Here is a 16,615-nt window from a genome sequence, read left to right as displayed (position 1 = left end):
TAAATAATCAATTCTATTTGAGAAATTAGACGCTAGATTTAATTTAGCCATTGCTTTTGTATCTTATTTAGTTTACGACTCTAGAAGATCCTTGCAATCCCCGGAACCACAAATAAAACTTAACTTTTACTTAAAACTTTTAAATTTTAGCAACATTGTATTTTAGAAGCGAATAGTATTACTCCCAAATCTCAATTTAACAAAATCTCTTTGTAGATGTACTTCCTTTTTTATTTGGTGATTTTTTGTAGATGTACTTTGTCTTGCAAAATAACATCTCTAAATCAGGAGTAATATTATCAATTTAAGAATGACAATATGCACTCCTTATATTTCCAAAAGTTTTAGAAATCACAATTCATAGTAATAAATACCCCAAAAAAAAAAATCAGAGTAATAATCCTTCTGTTATGTATTGTTTCCAAACAGTAACTAATGTAGTAATGTGCAAGCATCTACAACAAAGAATCAATTTGGTTTGGCAATATAAGCTACCATCTTATTAGGTTGAAATACTTTGGCTAACAAATCTCACTCACAAATGCTACTTTAACATTTTCTTAAGTTTTCTTATACCATGTTTTCATTACAAAGTTAATTAGTCATGTCATTCTTTTCAATGTGACATCTGACAATCAAGGGTAGGTCATAATTACTCATCAAATTTTTTCCATACCCATTACAAGCATTTCTCAATCCTGCCAATTTCAAAGAAAACAACAGACATGCCACTCACCAAGGTCCAACAACTCAAACTCAGCAAAATCATGAATTTGATGATACATTGGTACTCTGGTAGTACCCGGATGCAGCTTTGCTGTTGCAACTGATGGTTTGAAAAGAGAGTAGTGACCTTAATTAAACATGTTATGCTCATTCGCTGCAGAAGAAGATGAAATTCATAAGAACACAAAAGGTGAAGCAGTGGTGAAGGACAATAACTCGGTTTAAAAACAAGCAGCGAGAAATTGCTTTCCTAAGCATAAGGAAACACTGCGTATATTTTGCGAGTAAATCCCCAACTCGGTTTATAGCAATTTGTGTGTTGATCAATCTCGTCAATCACCACATTTTAGTAGACTTGAGATTTCTAACTACGGAAATCACGGGACCAATGATCCTTCAGAATTTACAATGACAAATTAGTTGTCCCATACAAAATCACGGACACACATAGGAGAGAATTATCTGGTTTTTTTTTTTTTTTTCAATAGTGGGAGTTTACTCATTTTTACATTCATGGTATACTGCAAAAGCTACTCACAGATTGTCAGGATAACCACAATATCAATGAAGCCAAAACAACTACAAGGAGAAGGTGACACCTAAATGACAAACCAAGTCAACTATCCAGAAATCTATGATATACAATGGAAACAACATATTTAAAGAGCACTAGTTGTCTAGCTCAAACAATTAAAGGCACTAGTCTCATTCAAAAGGCAGTGATGCACAAGCATCTCACGTTAACACAGGGTCCGGAAAAAGGCCGCACTCAAAGGGTGTGTAATGTACGCAATCTAACTTGATATTTACATCAGTGACTGTTTCCACAGCTTGAACCCGTGACATTAAGGTCACACAGAGACAATTCAAACCGTTGCTCCAAGGTTTCCCTTCACTAGTCTCATTCAAAAGTTAAAAATAAATTCCCTATCAACATCATTAAACTATAGGCGAGATAACATAATCTTCCCATGTGCTGACTTTCCATCTGCATCAATGCCTAGAACTAACTGGGACCTTGGGAGTTGGGACTGCAATTTTAATTTAGTTCTCGGTACCTTTGTCGTCAATCAACTACTGTTTTCTAATCTAGGCCAAAAACCGATGGCAACCAAGATTTGCTGAGTACTACTACAACACTTCACAAGTCAATTCAGTGACAATCATGTAAAAGTGTAATGCTTATCAGTAATCTTGCTTCTGAAAAAAAAAAAAACTGCCGAACAAGAAAGTTTGCTAAAACTATTTGCTAATTAAGTGGCATAATAGAATAGAGTAATTTAAATTGTTGTAAACATGAATGATATCTATCATGCCACACAAATATGCCACATATACAGCAACTAATCCTGGCAAGATATTTTCAGGACATGTAGAATGACCCCTATTACCTCTTAAACTTAACTAGATGATGCATAATTATGATAACATATGTTCATGCAACTATAACAATAAAAGACCATAAAAATCAACATTGATTATTGGGCATTAACTTACCACTGAGGAATAGTATTTTAACACAGGGAACAAGAACCATTTCTAGCAATATTCACTGAACGTGAGAATCGAAAGAGGAAGGGGACGCAGAAACGGAATAGTCGATGCATATGACAGATGAAGCATTTTCAGCCAAAACATCCCAATGGCTATAACATGCCTCAATACCAATAAAAAGAATTGTGTTGCACACTGAGAGCCAAAATTCTCCTCCATTCTTGTACTTCGGCACATAAACTTTTGGCAGCTGTTACCAAAATATATTTAAGGAAACGTTAAGATTTTGAAAAAAGTATAAACAGAAATAAGTAATATTAACTATTTGTTTCAACTATCAAGACACATTTCGAAGGTTCATCTGTATTATGCCATTGTACCGAGAGTCTGAGATTATGGCAAGGCTCATTCTGTGTTTATATAATTTATTGGACTATAGGGACCTCTCTTGTGGCACTTTAATATTTGCACATACACACTTTAGTTTTGATTGTTACATCAACCTACTGCATGTGCAAACAATTTTCATATTCTCAGTTACCTTTGTACAAAATACTCACTACCCTTCCCCTTACCACCCATCACCATCACACCCACTGCCTCCCAACCCACCACTAGCACCAGCAGAAAAACCCACCCGATCAGCTGTTCCACAACACCGCTACCCCCGGCGGCTGGTCGCCCCCACCAACAGCAACCGAAAACAACAGAGAGTATGTAGAAATAGCATTTAACAACCGAATGTAACTAAAAACTTCACTACTGCTGCCACAACCACCTTCATACCACTGAAATTGTCAAACCCTGTGGTACTCTCCATGGTGCCAAACCCCTCCTGCCCTTCAACATCCTCACTGCTTATGACCTCCAGTCTAGCCACCACCTATTAGACCGTTCTCCCAGCAACAATACCGTTACAATGCTTGCGTTAAGAATGCCACAAGGGACAATATAGATGAGGGAAAAATCATGGAGCCATTTGGGTGGGGGTGGAATAGGGATTTGGAAGACAAAACCATGACTTTTAATAAGGGTAAAATAGACATTTTACAACTATTTAAATCTACAAGGGATGTTTATTGTGATGAACTAATGACATCTAAAAATTCAGGAGAAAACCTTAAGTTGCCCAATATATTTAGTCAAGAAAATGCCTATTAAACAATACCACTGTTTTGGTCCTGAGTTTAAAGAGTCCAATGGAGAAGAATGTTCAAGAAAATACATATCATTATTATACCATAACCAAATGCATAAATAACACCAGCAGTAGCAGTTAAAAACCAGAGGAAAACTTGGAATTGTGTAATCCAAATGACTCGCCAAAAAAAAAAATTAAACAGGCCGATATAAAACTAAGAAGAATTTAAAGTTAACACGCAGTAACCGCTCTCTACAAAGTCCGTTCTCTCCAACAAGCAATCAGAGGCATCAAAAGAAACTCATTTCAACAGTAGTAGTAACATACTAAGCAAAATTGCAATTGTGGCATATATAACCTACCAATAAAGGAATTCCATACAAATTCATTAGAAGGATAAACATTGTCCTCATTCTCCAAGTCTACACATACCAACAAAAGGTGAAAAAACATGGAGCTAGCACAATCAAAATATAGTCTAAAAGTGCAACAAACTACAAGATAAAGAGTAAAACTAGCTGACCATGGATGAAAGAAATCAAGCATCAGCACCATCCGAGGTTTTTGCAGCGAAAGGATCATGAGTTGGGCCAACATCCTGCCCAATGTGGCGCTGCACGAGCCGCTGCAGATCAGCCATAACCTTGTGCTCCCTCTTGGCCTTCTCCTCGTAGTTAAACATAGCCAAAGCACGCTTGTCCTCAGCACTATAAACCTGGTTTTCCTTCCTAATACGAATGGCATTCATCCTCTGATGCCTGCTACCACTCATCACATAACCAAGGGTCTCAAACTTCTGAATCTCCTCTGCAGAAAGACCCACTTCACCTCTTCGTGGGATACGCTTCCCTTGCTGAACATACTGTGCAATTGCATCACCTTCACCGGGCCTAAGGGCGCCCCCATAACTTATATGACCCTCTGCCCTTGGCAAAGGCATTGGCCCTACAGCGGGTTCATTATCTAAAGCCGGTTTCTTCTGAGATTCAAATAGTTCCTTCAATTTCAAAGCCTCGGGATCCACCTCTGTTTTCATCACCTCTTCAACTACTGCTTTGTTTTTTGCATCACCAAAACCCTTTTCCTCTTCTGATTCAGAAACCTCTTTTTCTGATTCAGATTTTCTACTTCTTCGTTTTCTTCTTTCTCTTCTGCTTCTCTTCGACCGCGAAGAATGTTTCCTCTTTCTCCTTCCACTGTCGTCAGAATCATCGCTTTCGCTCTCTTCACTCTCATCAGAATCACTATACCTTCTCTTTTTTCTGTTCCCTCTGGTCTTACCACTCTTCCTCTTACCCCTCCTACTTTTGCGCTCCTCTTCTTCAGCATCACTTCCCTCTGATTCACCATCATTATTAGATCTCCTTCTCCTATGCTTCGATTTTGAACTTCTTTTTCTCTTCCTCCTTGCAATCGAATCGTCTGATTCAGATTCACTATCCTCTGACTCGGATTCATTTTCCTCTGATTCACTATCGCTATTCGATCTTCTCCTGCGTTTCAAACCAGAAACCCTCCTCCTCTTTGTCCTCGAACGCGAGTCATCTGATTCAGCTTCCGACTCGGAAAAATTCTCCGATTTTGGTTCAGATTTGGATTTTTCGCTAGGTTTAACCTCCTTGTCGCTCGAATCGCCTTTTTCAACACCAAATTTCACAGTGATCTCTTCAGCTCTTTCTTCCTCCGATTCTTGTTCGTTCTCGCGCCTGGGAGGGCTCGGCGTGACGTTCCAGATGCAATGCTTCAGCGACTTTCGCATCTTCTGCCTCTTCAGCCTCCGGTACTCCTCGAAGCTCAATCCTTTCAGCTCCTCGTCAGAATCAGAATCCGGGCGGCGGTCACGGTCTAGGTACGAGCCGCCGCTACGACGGCCGAATTTCTTCGGTAGGACGTCGCCGTTAGGAAGTCCGTCGTTGTAGGCGGTAGGCCTTGGGCTTCTACGCTCAGGTGAAGTTGATCGGCGGCGATCACGGCGGCGGTCCCGGTTGCGGTCGTAAGAGTCATAGCTAGGGCTTCGGCGGCGGCGGCGGCGGTAACCGTCGGAGAGGTCGGAGTCAGGAGTGGTGCGGCGATGGTCGAAACGGCGTCGTTCATTAGGGACTTCGATTGTGGAAGATGGTCTTCCCATTGCGGTTGGAATGATTTTGGCGGTGGGGTTTCACTTCAACATAAATAATTTAATATTGCCTTTCTTTATGGGAGAGGATAAATATTGCTGCAGTTTTTTTTTTTTTTTAAGAATTTGGTTGAGTAAAGGGTGGTGATTTGGCTGGAATGGGGATATTTAGTGTATTTATATTTGGGTTTGGGTGGACGTGTCGGATACAAGATCAACACATGGGAGGCAGTTACATGCGGTACGTGGGGGCGTGAAAGACACGTGGCAGATACTAGCATGGAGGGTGTGCTGACATAGCAAAGCGTGGTTGGCTGAGGCAGAAAATACGCGTGCTGAGTCAGCACGCAGAAGACGTGCTGACATGTGGCAAAGCGTGGTTGGCTGAAACAGACAGCACGTGAGGGCGTGTTGAATGCTCCCCTCTATATAAGACAGAGCTCAGAACCATTTTTATTCTGAATAAGAGTGTGTTTTGAGTGTTCTTTGAGTGTGTTGGTAGTGTAATGGAGGGTACCACAAATTTGGTAGTGTATCGCAACGGTGAGATAATACATAATACTCATAAGTGAGTGAAGTTTGTGTGTCAGAATTCGTTTTCGTTTGTGGTTCCATGCACCGTGGCGTTAATGGAGCTTCAGAACGGTCTCTGTCAAAGCATGAAAAATGGTACGTTAATGAGAGTGAGCAGAATTCTGTACCGGAATCTGATTGTAGTTTTTGGTGGTCTAATATAGTTTGATACCATACCGATCACTGACGAAGCAAGTATGCAGTTTCAAATTCACCAGCAGACTCAAATGTGACAGCCACATATTGAGCTGCATGTTGAGTTTGAAACCGTAAAGGCAGAAGGGATTCAAAATGATTTAGATATAGAGAATGATAGAACTGCAGTGTACGAGAAAATGAATAGTGACAGCAAAGAAGACTTCGAAGCCACTTATGAAGCCGGCGACGAAGACGAGGATGGTGATGTGGGAGTTGAGACAGCAGTAGAGAATATAGTGGTTCATCTTTCGAGCAGTCAACCAATGAACGTGCCCCCTTTTTAAGTGTGAGTTGGATCTCGATGCCATGCATGCACCGGAATATGCAAACATATGTACGTGATGACTGAAGTTTTTATTAATTTATACTTTGGATTGATTAATGAACGATGATTTCTGTTTTCTGTAGGCGTTGCTGATCTTGAGGACGGAAAGTTCCAGATTGGAATGGAATACAATTCTAGAAAGTCAGTCATCGCAGTAATTAGAAGTTACACTATCTCTAGAGGAATTGACTACAATGTGTATGAGTCTGAGCCACAGACGTTCTATGCAAAATGTAAGATGTATGGGCGTGGGTGCAACTGCTTATCCGAGCCAGCTTGATACGAAAAAAAATTTGTTGGGAGATACGTAGATACAATGGTAGGCACACATGCACAATGAGAACAATTTCACAGGATCATTCCAAGTTGGACTCGGATACCGTTACTGAGGCTATAACGCCATTGGTCGAGACTGACCCGTCCATAAAGGTGACATCTATAATAGCGAAAGTCCAGTCAAGGTTTAACTCTACCATCAGTTACCGAAAGGCTTGGTTGACAAAGCAGAAGTCCATAGCAAAAGTTTTCGGTGGTTGGGAAGATTCTTACCAAGCCTTGTCATGGTGGCTCTCGGTTATGGTTCAGAAGATGCATGGTTCAGTTGTCCAAATAGAAACACGACCACTGTACAATGGGAATGAGGAGGCGTATAGTGTAAAAATACTTCATTGCATATTTTGGAGTTTCAATCCATGCATTAGGGCATTCAGGCATTGCAATCCTCTAGTTCAGGTTGACGGCACACACCTATACGAAAAATACAAAGGTACACTTCTGGTCGCTGTTGCACAAGATGAGAACTAGAACATTATGCCTATCACTTTTGCCTTGGTGGAAGGGGAGACAGCTGATACGGGGCACTTCTTTCTCTGGAATCTGCGAATGCATGTTGTTAGAAAAGACGGTGTGGGTATGATCTCAGACCGGCATGAGTCAATTCGGGCACCAGTAAATCGTTTCCGGAGGTGACTGGCAACCTCCAAGAGCATGGTGGATGTATTTTATAAGGCACATCGGCAGCAACTTCCTAAGGGCATTTAAAATCCCTCACTTACAAAAGCTTGTTGTTAATATTGGGTATTCAAGAACGGTGGAAGAGTACAACATCAACTATAAGAGGTTGGAAGACCGAGGCAAGGCATATGCCAGGTGGTGCGATGCCGTTGGACTAAGACATTTATTGGCATTCGATGAGGGACATCGATGGGGCCATATAACGACGAACATTGTTGAGTGCATTAACTCGGTATTGAAGGGTGCCCGTAATCTACCTATGTTGGCGCTGGTCCGAGCAACATATTATCGGTTAAATAAACTTTTTACCCGGAAGAGTGCCGAGACACACGAACGTAAGAGTGCTGGATTTACTTACTCCGTATTTGTATAACAGCGGATAGAGAAAAATATGCAACAAGCTGTGAATATAGTTATGCACCGGTTTGATAGACGAAATGAGGTGTTTGAGGTGCGCGAAATGACTAGCGCGAAGGTGTTAGTTGTTGATCTTGCGCCACGGTCGTGTGATTGTGGGCACTTTCAGGTGGAACGACTACCGTGTCACCATGTTATTGCTTGTTGTGCTAACCAGCATCTCGATTGGCAGTTGTACGTGAATGACGTGTACAAGATGACAGAGGTTCATAAGGTATATAGATTTGAGTTCACACAATTAAGTGATCCCGAGACATGGCCTGCATATAAGGGACCCACATTGGTCGCTAATCCCGCCTCGAGGAGAACGTCGAAAGGTCGCCCCAAATTGACCCGATACTTGAATAAAATGGACTCACGCGACATGTGTGGTCCTCAAATATGTCGTTTCTGTGGCGCTCAGGGTTATAGTCGGAGTCGATGTCCTCAACGTGCTGGACCGAGTGGTGCTGGTGAATAATTTTTATTTTCTTCGTGTTTGTTTTTTTTAATTTGTATTTTGTTAGTCGATGTTTTTTATATTAGTCGTGTTTGTATTTTTAAATTTGAGTTTGTCCATTGATGTTTAATGTTAGGTTAATATTATCATTTACTGCCTTCGTGAAGTAAATATACAAAAGATTAACTACGAATTACATACGTCAACATACAAAACATTAAATACAAATTACATTAACTTAATTCTTAGAATTAAATCTAAAAACCCTAAACCCAAGCTCACTTCTTTCGAACCAACCAGTTCAGTCCCTTACGCATCATGTCCTGACCGAACCGCGACGGAGTATACCTATCAGGTGGATTTCGCTGCGTCCATAGGTCATACGGGTGACCTGGAACTGAGTCAACCACACCCGGAGTGGCTGACTCACCTGTCTCTACCGGAGTGGCCGACCCACCTGCATTTGCTGGACCGGATGCACCAAGATTGTACTCGTCAACAACTGTGTATTACCACTGCGACTGAAGGAAATCGCTATCACACGACGCACCCCTTGATGTGTGGTCAGAAGCAGGACCCGCAAACCATGGCCCATACTTACTGATGCCCCATGTGGATCAGCTGACCCTGACGGTGAAAGCATAGCACTAAAATTTGACCAACCACCTAAACTAGCGTTGGCCCAATTCTGTAGTTGCTGATCTCCGTGACCGACGACGAAAAAGTCAAACCAATCATGACCGGCTGGAATCGTAAGTATGGGCTGATAGAACTGGCCGGACTAACCCTGGTGGCTATGCTGAGAGTGCTGGCTGTGTTGAGAGTGCTGGTTGTGCTGACTGCAACCTCTGTAGTGGCTAAACTCACTGTGGTACATAATAAGAAAACGGCTCAAACACTACATGGTGAGGTGGGCCCTGAGGTGCAGGTGGTTGTGGATGCTGGAGAACGTACTCCGACAGTCTCAGCATATGTCCGTACGAGCCCACGTACTAATCCTGGTACTCCATGGTCGGTATAAAGTCCCAGGTCGGAAGGGGGTGCAGATCCTGCAACCGAGTGTTTCGCCTTTTGCCCTACTCCGCTATCCATCCCCCATGCAAAATTGTCCAGTCATGAAGCTGCACTCCGTGAAGAGTGATGCAATATTGGTCCAGTGGAATGTCCCTTGCTAATCGCGGGGGAGGTTGTGCATACTCAAACTGACGCATCATTCGGTCTGTAAGGTGCCATTCGACACACTCAAACGACAACAATAGAGAAACGGTGTCAGACACCTCAAGATGTCCATGTAACTCGTCGGGTATGATCAATCCGTCATACGGCCGCCACTCAAATTGCTACATATAATTGGTATGTTAGAACCCTAACATTAATGTTTGGAAATAGAAATCACAAGAACCATAAATATTTACCTCCTGCATGTAGTCTATATCATGCCTAAATCTCGCTACAATCTTCGATAACTACGCTGTGGTCCGTTTCGAATGACTCCACCTGAAACATGATTCATTGAAAATATTTACATAACTAATCGTAAATCAAACATGCATCATGAATATAACGCAAGACTAAAATAAGAATGATTACCTCATGGCAACTGGTATCTCAGCCAGTTGAAGGGTTTGTCTCAGTACGAGTGCAATACATGGCATTCGCTCCCATGCCCAAACAAACAATAGATTAAGAGGTCCATCCATCTCCTTTCTATCATATCGTGGTGCACGGAATAATGCTCTGTAAAGATGTACGAGACATGCTGACTCCCAACTATAAGTATGGATCCGCATGAAATCGAAAAGCAACGGTAGATACTTCGCGTGGGCGTATGCGGTTGACTTATCCGTGAATAGGGTCGACCCTAACAAACAGAAGATCTGACATCTGACGTATCTCCTAATGGACTCCTTATTGTCCAATGGCTCTGCGTCTCTGATACGTCGAACCCAAGTCAGCTTCATATAGGATTTCGAAGAATGACTGACTCCTGGTTCACGACCGAATATCGCGATGCTCTGGTTCTGCAAGAAGTCGCCACTACTATCTGTCCATCCACTCATAGGCTCTCCATCAATGGGTAGGCCAAATATATGAGCAACATCTTCCAATGTCATTGTAACCTCACTCACCGACAATACAAAGGTGTGAGTTTCTGACCTCCACCTTTCAACCAGAACAGCTAATAAGGGGTGAAATCCTCGTATCACCCCAATACTAGAGACGTGGTAGAATCCCGTAACGCGTAAGTAGTTTTCAACAATTGGGTTTCACGTCTGTGGCGGATCCAGTTTACGCACCAACAAATTCCTGTTAGACTGCATCAACAAAAATATATTTGTTACTTTAAATAAATAATAATTCTTACAAATAATACATCGACATCAATATAAATACTTAATAAATACTCACATATTTATTTTAATATGTTATTTATTAAAATATTTAACAAATATTAGCATATTTATTTAAAAAGGACATGTATTTTATTAATATACAAATTATTTATTAAACTCACAGAAATATAATTTCATTCTAAGAAAAATAATACAAAATTTATATATTAACATTTTTTTTTAAATATTATAAACAAATATTTATACTTACACTTCTTTTTTTAAATAAATAAATATAAATGATTGATGTTTTTTCGAGATCAAAATATTTATCTTTTAAATATTTAATAACAACACATTTTTTAAATATTTATATATTTATATTTATTAAAATTTGGAAAATACATGTTCGACATGCATATTTATTTTCAAAAACTTCGAATATTTATTTATTTATTAGTATATTCATAACAAAAATTATAAAATATATATTCTATTATAGTATTTTTATAACAGAAAATTAATCAAATAATAATAAAAAAATTATATATTCACGTTTAAATCATATAAAATAACATATAATATAATTATATTTTACATATTTTATAAATAAAAATTTTATTCCAAAATATTTATAAAATACAAAAAACAATAACCGCTACTATATTTTAACATGTTAAATAACAAAAATTAAAAAAAATTATATACATAAAAAAATATAATTTATCAACTTATATAAATTAGATTATCCAAATAATTTATAATATGTTCCTCTGGAGCTGAATAATTACGTACCATTTTTTAAAATAAATACAAATTAATATTTATTTTTTTTCCTATCTATTTTTCCATCCTTCTTCTTTCTTTCCTCAAAACCCCCCTTTTTCTCTCTAACAAAAATTAACAGCAACCATTCTCTCTCTCTAACAAAGACTAACACTAACACACTCTACTGAGGGTGGGGAGGCTCTCTTTTTATAGAGCCATGGCAACATTTGTTGCTTACCGGAGTGGAGGAGCTGTCCCCTGCATGCAGACAGCCTCCAACACACCACCACGTGTTGCTGCAGCACATTGGGAACCGCGGAACTCTGCTCCAACATGTCCCCTGCGTGTTGCCTGTGAGCTACATGCGTGCCGTGTCATCACGCCCCAGGCATGTTACTGGGGTGCTGACACGCTTTTGACGAGCATCGGTAGCACGCCCCATGCGTGTTGACTGTGACATCCACAAACAAGCAAAACACCATACTCCCAATATTCAACCAAAACACCAATACACTCCTAATATGAAAAATAATTTCTGCATTTTTTATTATTACCACCCAATTTTATCATATTAATGTTTTATTAATAAATAATAATAAATTTTAGAGAAAAGGACAAATAGATCCATGATCTTTTTTTCGCGGATATTTTCGTCCCCAAGGAATGGAAAATACATTCTTGTCCCTGACCCTTCCAAAATGTGGACAAATTTACCCCACCATTGAACCCGATGGAAAACTCTGACATGACAAACGTGGTGCTGACTTGGCCGTTACGGGATGACACGTGGCATGTAGCTTTTAAAAAGAAGACATATTAGTCCCCAAGCACTAAAACGACGCCGTTTCACCTTCTTTAATCCCCTTCTGCATTACCCACAAACCCCCTTCTTTCTTGTGTCTCCCACAACTCCCACCGACCATGGAGCACGCCGGTTGCCGCGATTTCCACCGTCCGTTGATTGCCCCATGCGCACCCTCCACTACCACCGTCCCACTGCTCTGTTCTAGCCTCATCGTCGCGCTCCTAGGGGAAGACCGCCGCCGTCAGTAGTGGTGGCTTGGCCACAAACGAAGAAGCACGATAGAACCAACCTCTGCAAGGATCGCCGTCGGAATGCAACACTGCCTCCACATGACCGTTTGGTGTTCCTCACGTCGCAACAACGCCACCGCGAAGCACACCCGCGGAATCACTTGCGACGCCGTTCTCTCCGCTCTAGATCCAGCCGCCTCCATCATGCACGGTGTCCTCTCCTTCCTCCTTTGCGACGGCGCCAACCTCGGCGCCACTGCCTCGATATAGAACTGCAGCTTCGCCAACGTCGCTTGCTGTCGCCCAGCCAACGGCCGCCTTTGTAAATGAGTACAGTGGCTTTGGCAGTGAGAGATTCAACCCCTCCACTGCTGCTCCGCCACCCTGGACGGCGACTTCCTCCTCGACCAAACCCGTTTCCTCCAAATGCGGCAAATGTAGATCCAGGTATTCTTCGAATTTTGCATATACAATTTCTGGTAAGTTGCTGATTCTATTTGAGAGCGTAGCAAGTTTTCTAGAATCATGAGGAGTTCTTACATGTTCTTCATAAATTGCACAATCTGGACTTGTTGAATTATGAATTGAGCCTGTGAAATTGAATGTGTGCTTTGTTGTTGGTGAATATGTCACTGAATTACTTGTTGAATTTGAATTTGCATAGACTCCCGCCTCTCATTTTTCTTGAAATTTCGCTAATGTTGCTGCGATTTGTTACTCTATTGATTCTTTGTTTGTGTGTTTTGGATGCATTGCTGATGATTTTGGAATTGTTGTTGCTACATTCCCTAATTCTATATCTTCATAGACCAAATCTGAATTCTGGAATTGCAGAACTGGAAGTACTGAATTTGCTGCTTCTGGATTTGGTAAATTATTGTTGATTGGTTGAAGATCTGAATCAGATTTGGCTTGAATCTGGAATATTAGTTGAAAATGCAGAAGGGGATTAAAGTGTGTTTGGAAGGGTGGGGTGAAACGGCGTCGTTTTAGTGCGTGGGGACTAATATGTCTTCTTTTCAAAAGCTACATGCCACGTGTCATCCTATAACGGCCAGGTCAGCACCACGTTTGCCACGTCAGAGTTTTCTGTTGGGTCCAACAGAGTGACTTCAACAGAAGGATAAATTTGTTCACATTTTGGAGGGGTCGAGGATATGAATGTATTTTCCATTCCATGAAGACGAAAATGTCCGCAGAAAAAAAGGTTTGGGACCTATTTATCCTTTTTTCTAAATTTTATAATCAATTTTCTTATTCAATATTAACATTTGTTTAAACTCTTGAATTTAATTAATTAACATTATAAATAATATGAGAGTAGTATTTAAAGAATTATAAATTGGATACTTAAATCTAATAAAATTTTTATTACTTCACAAATTTTCAAAGATTATTTTTGTCAAACAAATTACTTACATTATCAATTTATTTATTAGCAACTAACAAACGAAATGATATGAATTTTAAGACCATATCTGTTTCATGTTCGTATTTATTATAGACATAAATTTTGATGGAACAACCCAAAATATTTAAAGAATTATCCCAATTTGTTTTATTGTATTTACAATGAGTAGCAACAATAATTTTAAAAATCACAGATTGCCTTTGCGTGTCCTCGATGGATGGAACCACACTGCCGTCATTGCCTTTGCCAACATCTCCAACCACCCTATCTAGGAGGGGGTCATCTGCGACAAGGTCCTCGAAAACGTAACTGCTATCATCCTCAATTATCTCTCCCTCGGTGGCAGATCAAGTTTTACTCTTACCGACCTTAAAATGTGCCATCCCTCTTTTCCTGGTTGACGACTTCCCTCCCTCTTCACCCTCACTTCACTTCATCACCTCGACCTCTCACACCCGCTTCTACGATCCATCTATGCGTAGATCAATGATTTATGGTATCTCGTCTACCTCAATCTCTCCCTTAACCGCTTCAGGGTGGTTTCTCAAGCACCCTCCAAAACCTTCAGCAACTCAAGATCCTTCGTTTACACTCTATTGAGCTTTCGACAAACGTTGTTGATGTTTTCGCTGCCTTTTACCGTGTAAAACACATTGATTTGAGTGCAACTAATTCTACGACAATTTCTCTTTTTCTGCCGAGAATGCCTCCTCTGTTGCCAACACCCTGCATTTCTTGAACCTCAGTGGTAACATTTTCAATGGTCCTTTTTTGGTGGATAATCTATTTTCAAAACTTGAAAGTGTTGGATTTGGGCGATAACTCTATCGCAGAGGAGCTTGTCTTTCAGATTGTTGCTAGATACTGAGGACCATTCTTTTTTGTGGTTAAAAATTAAATTTTTAAAAAAGTGCTGCTTATTAATAGATACAGCAAAATAAATTGTGACAATTTTATAATTTTTTTTGCAGTGTCATGACAAGCTCCATCAAATACTTTGCCTCTTTTCTTTATGCCATTATTCTCTCCTTTTGCTATAGTTTACTCCACCATTTTCACTTTGCTTTCTTCCTCTTTCTTTATTTTTGGTGTTTCTTTCTTCCTTCCTTATGTTCTCATCTACATCTTATCGTTCTTCTCGTCATCCTCTTTTCATTGGCCTCCGCAATTACTATCAGTATCATTGTTATTTGTCTTGTTTATGTCTTTTATTGTTTTTGTCTCCTCATCTACATTACAACACCTTCCTCAACTCTTTTCGTCTATACCATCATTTTTTCTTATTTGTATACACTTTACCCTTTACTTTTGTCTCCATTTTTTCAATCTTCACCTTTGTCCTCTTCCCTCATCTTTGCTTTTATTTTTATTTTTTTAAAATAAATTGCTTCAATTTTTTGTTTTATGTTTATGCTGAATTATTTAAGTAATTATTAAATTAGAGTTGTCGACTTTAACGATACAAGCTAAAGTTAAAAATCATAATGAGAATGATGGTAGTAGTGGTAGATATCATAAGTGATATTGAAGTGATTTTGGTTCAAAATAAGATTGATATTTGAATTATGTAGTTGTGTCTTGTATATCATTATTAAGCATATATATATAAAATACATTATGACACACATTTCGGATGCTAAGGGATAAACCCAGAAATGATCATATTTTGGCGTTTGAGACCTTGTGCTGTGACCGAGTGACGTCAAGTCATATCCTGAGTGCACTTGGGATATATAATAGGGCAAAGATTACGTATTGAGCACCCGAGATATGTGCAAAAAGAGAATGGGATCTTAACACCTGAGATATGTACATGCACCGTGCTTGTGGTATCAGCATCTGAGATACACTCGCATGCATATATAATGTCACAACATCCGAGATTGCTATACATAACCATCATTTTTTAAATTTTTGTGGCCTTCTAAACGCTTGAGTTCGAGTTCCTTTAGAAAATATACCCCCCAAGAATATGTCTGCGAAGGAGACATCAACAGACTGAATGCTACTTGGCACGTAGCTGGAGATTTAGACTTTGAGGTTAGTAGTTTTTTCTTATTTTACTTTTAGTGAATAATAAGTTTATATATTTAGTCTTTAGTAACTTAGTTAATGGGGTAAGTATAGTGTGTAGACTAAGTTAGAAGATCTATATTAGTTTCGTTGATATACTTAGTATGATTTTATAATTTGTATAATTGAAGGTAAGTAATGGTTACTTACGTTAAATAAATAAAATAGGTAACTAATTGTGAGTTAAGTGAAATAAATAAAATAAGTAACTCTCAATTAACATGTTACTCTAATTAATAGGTATCTGTTGCATTCAATAAAAATGTTTATCTAGGTGGTTTATAATTTTTAGTAATGTTTAGCAACAGTTAATGGTTTAGACGAGATTAATATGCGAAAGTAAATGTTATGGGAATTGCAGAGACCATGGTTACTGTTGCCACACTATGTGACTCTGAGTCTTCTTCCACTGGACATCCTGTTGCCTTATATAAGGGAAGCTAGATTTGGGCTTGAAATGGTAACTTTGATGCACCGCACTTTGCAACACTAGGATAGACACCGATAGATCAGTCTTTATCATAGGTAATACGACCTTGCAAATCAAATCAC

At 39.6% G+C, this 16,615-nt stretch overlaps 3 protein-coding genes across 6 annotated transcripts; 1 reads left to right on the top strand and 2 right to left on the bottom strand.

Moving 5' to 3' along the window:
- Window positions 1–542: 542 nt before the first annotated feature.
- Window positions 543–5,611, bottom strand: LOC107471202 (uncharacterized). Of its 4 annotated transcripts, XR_001588580.3 has the most exons (4): window positions 3,885–5,611; window positions 3,724–3,783; window positions 2,224–2,470; window positions 543–880 (listed from the first exon to the last, which is right to left on the bottom strand). XR_001588580.3 is itself a non-coding variant. In XM_016090646.3 (2 exons), exon 1 carries the CDS (start codon window positions 5,487–5,489, stop codon window positions 3,900–3,902), a length of 1,590 nt encoding a protein of 529 aa, XP_015946132.1. In that variant the 5' UTR covers window positions 5,490–5,611; the 3' UTR covers window positions 543–880; window positions 3,885–3,899. The 4 variants fall into 4 exon arrangements, 1 of the variants encoding a protein (XP_015946132.1); XR_001588578.3 differs by having other exon boundaries at window positions 3,724–5,611; XR_001588579.3 differs by lacking the exon at window positions 3,724–3,783.
- Window positions 5,612–7,383: 1,772 nt separating this feature from the next.
- Window positions 7,384–8,464, top strand: LOC107471130 (uncharacterized). Its single transcript, XM_016090572.3, has 3 exons — window positions 7,384–7,538; window positions 7,660–7,858; window positions 7,964–8,464. Exons 1-3 carry the CDS (start codon window positions 7,384–7,386, stop codon window positions 8,462–8,464), a joined length of 855 nt encoding a protein of 284 aa, XP_015946058.3.
- A 1,445-nt stretch (window positions 8,465–9,909) lies between these two features.
- Window positions 9,910–10,557, bottom strand: LOC127743063 (protein MAIN-LIKE 2-like). Its single transcript, XM_052255718.1, has 2 exons — window positions 10,034–10,557; window positions 9,910–9,940 (listed from the first exon to the last, which is right to left on the bottom strand). Exons 1-2 carry the CDS (start codon window positions 10,555–10,557, stop codon window positions 9,910–9,912), a joined length of 555 nt encoding a protein of 184 aa, XP_052111678.1.
- Window positions 10,558–16,615: the final 6,058 nt, after the last annotated feature.

The sequence above is a fragment of the Arachis duranensis genome, chromosome 10 (genome assembly GCF_000817695.3).
Source record: "Arachis duranensis cultivar V14167 chromosome 10, aradu.V14167.gnm2.J7QH, whole genome shotgun sequence".
Taxonomy (NCBI): Eukaryota; Viridiplantae; Streptophyta; class Magnoliopsida; order Fabales; family Fabaceae; genus Arachis; species Arachis duranensis.
The sequence above is the reverse complement of the archived record's forward strand: the minus strand, read 5'-3'. Positions and strand labels throughout refer to the sequence as shown.

Coding starts and splice junctions, on each gene's coding strand:
- LOC127743063 (XM_052255718.1), bottom strand. CDS start 10,557: ATGACATTGGAAGATGTTGCTCATATATTTGGCCTACCCATTGATGGA. Junction 9,941..10,033: donor GAGATACCAGTTGCCATGAG/GTAATCATTCTT, acceptor ATCATGTTTCAG/GTGGAGTCATTCGAAACGGA.
- LOC107471202 (XM_016090646.3), bottom strand. CDS start 5,489: ATGGGAAGACCATCTTCCACAATCGAAGTCCCTAATGAACGACGCCGT.
- LOC107471130 (XM_016090572.3), top strand. CDS start 7,384: ATGCCTATCACTTTTGCCTTGGTGGAAGGGGAGACAGCTGATACGGGG. Junction 7,539..7,659: donor CCAGTAAATCGTTTCCGGAG/GTGACTGGCAAC, acceptor TGGGTATTCAAG/AACGGTGGAAGAGTACAACA. Junction 7,859..7,963: donor ATCTACCTATGTTGGCGCTG/GTCCGAGCAACA, acceptor TTTGTATAACAG/CGGATAGAGAAAAATATGCA.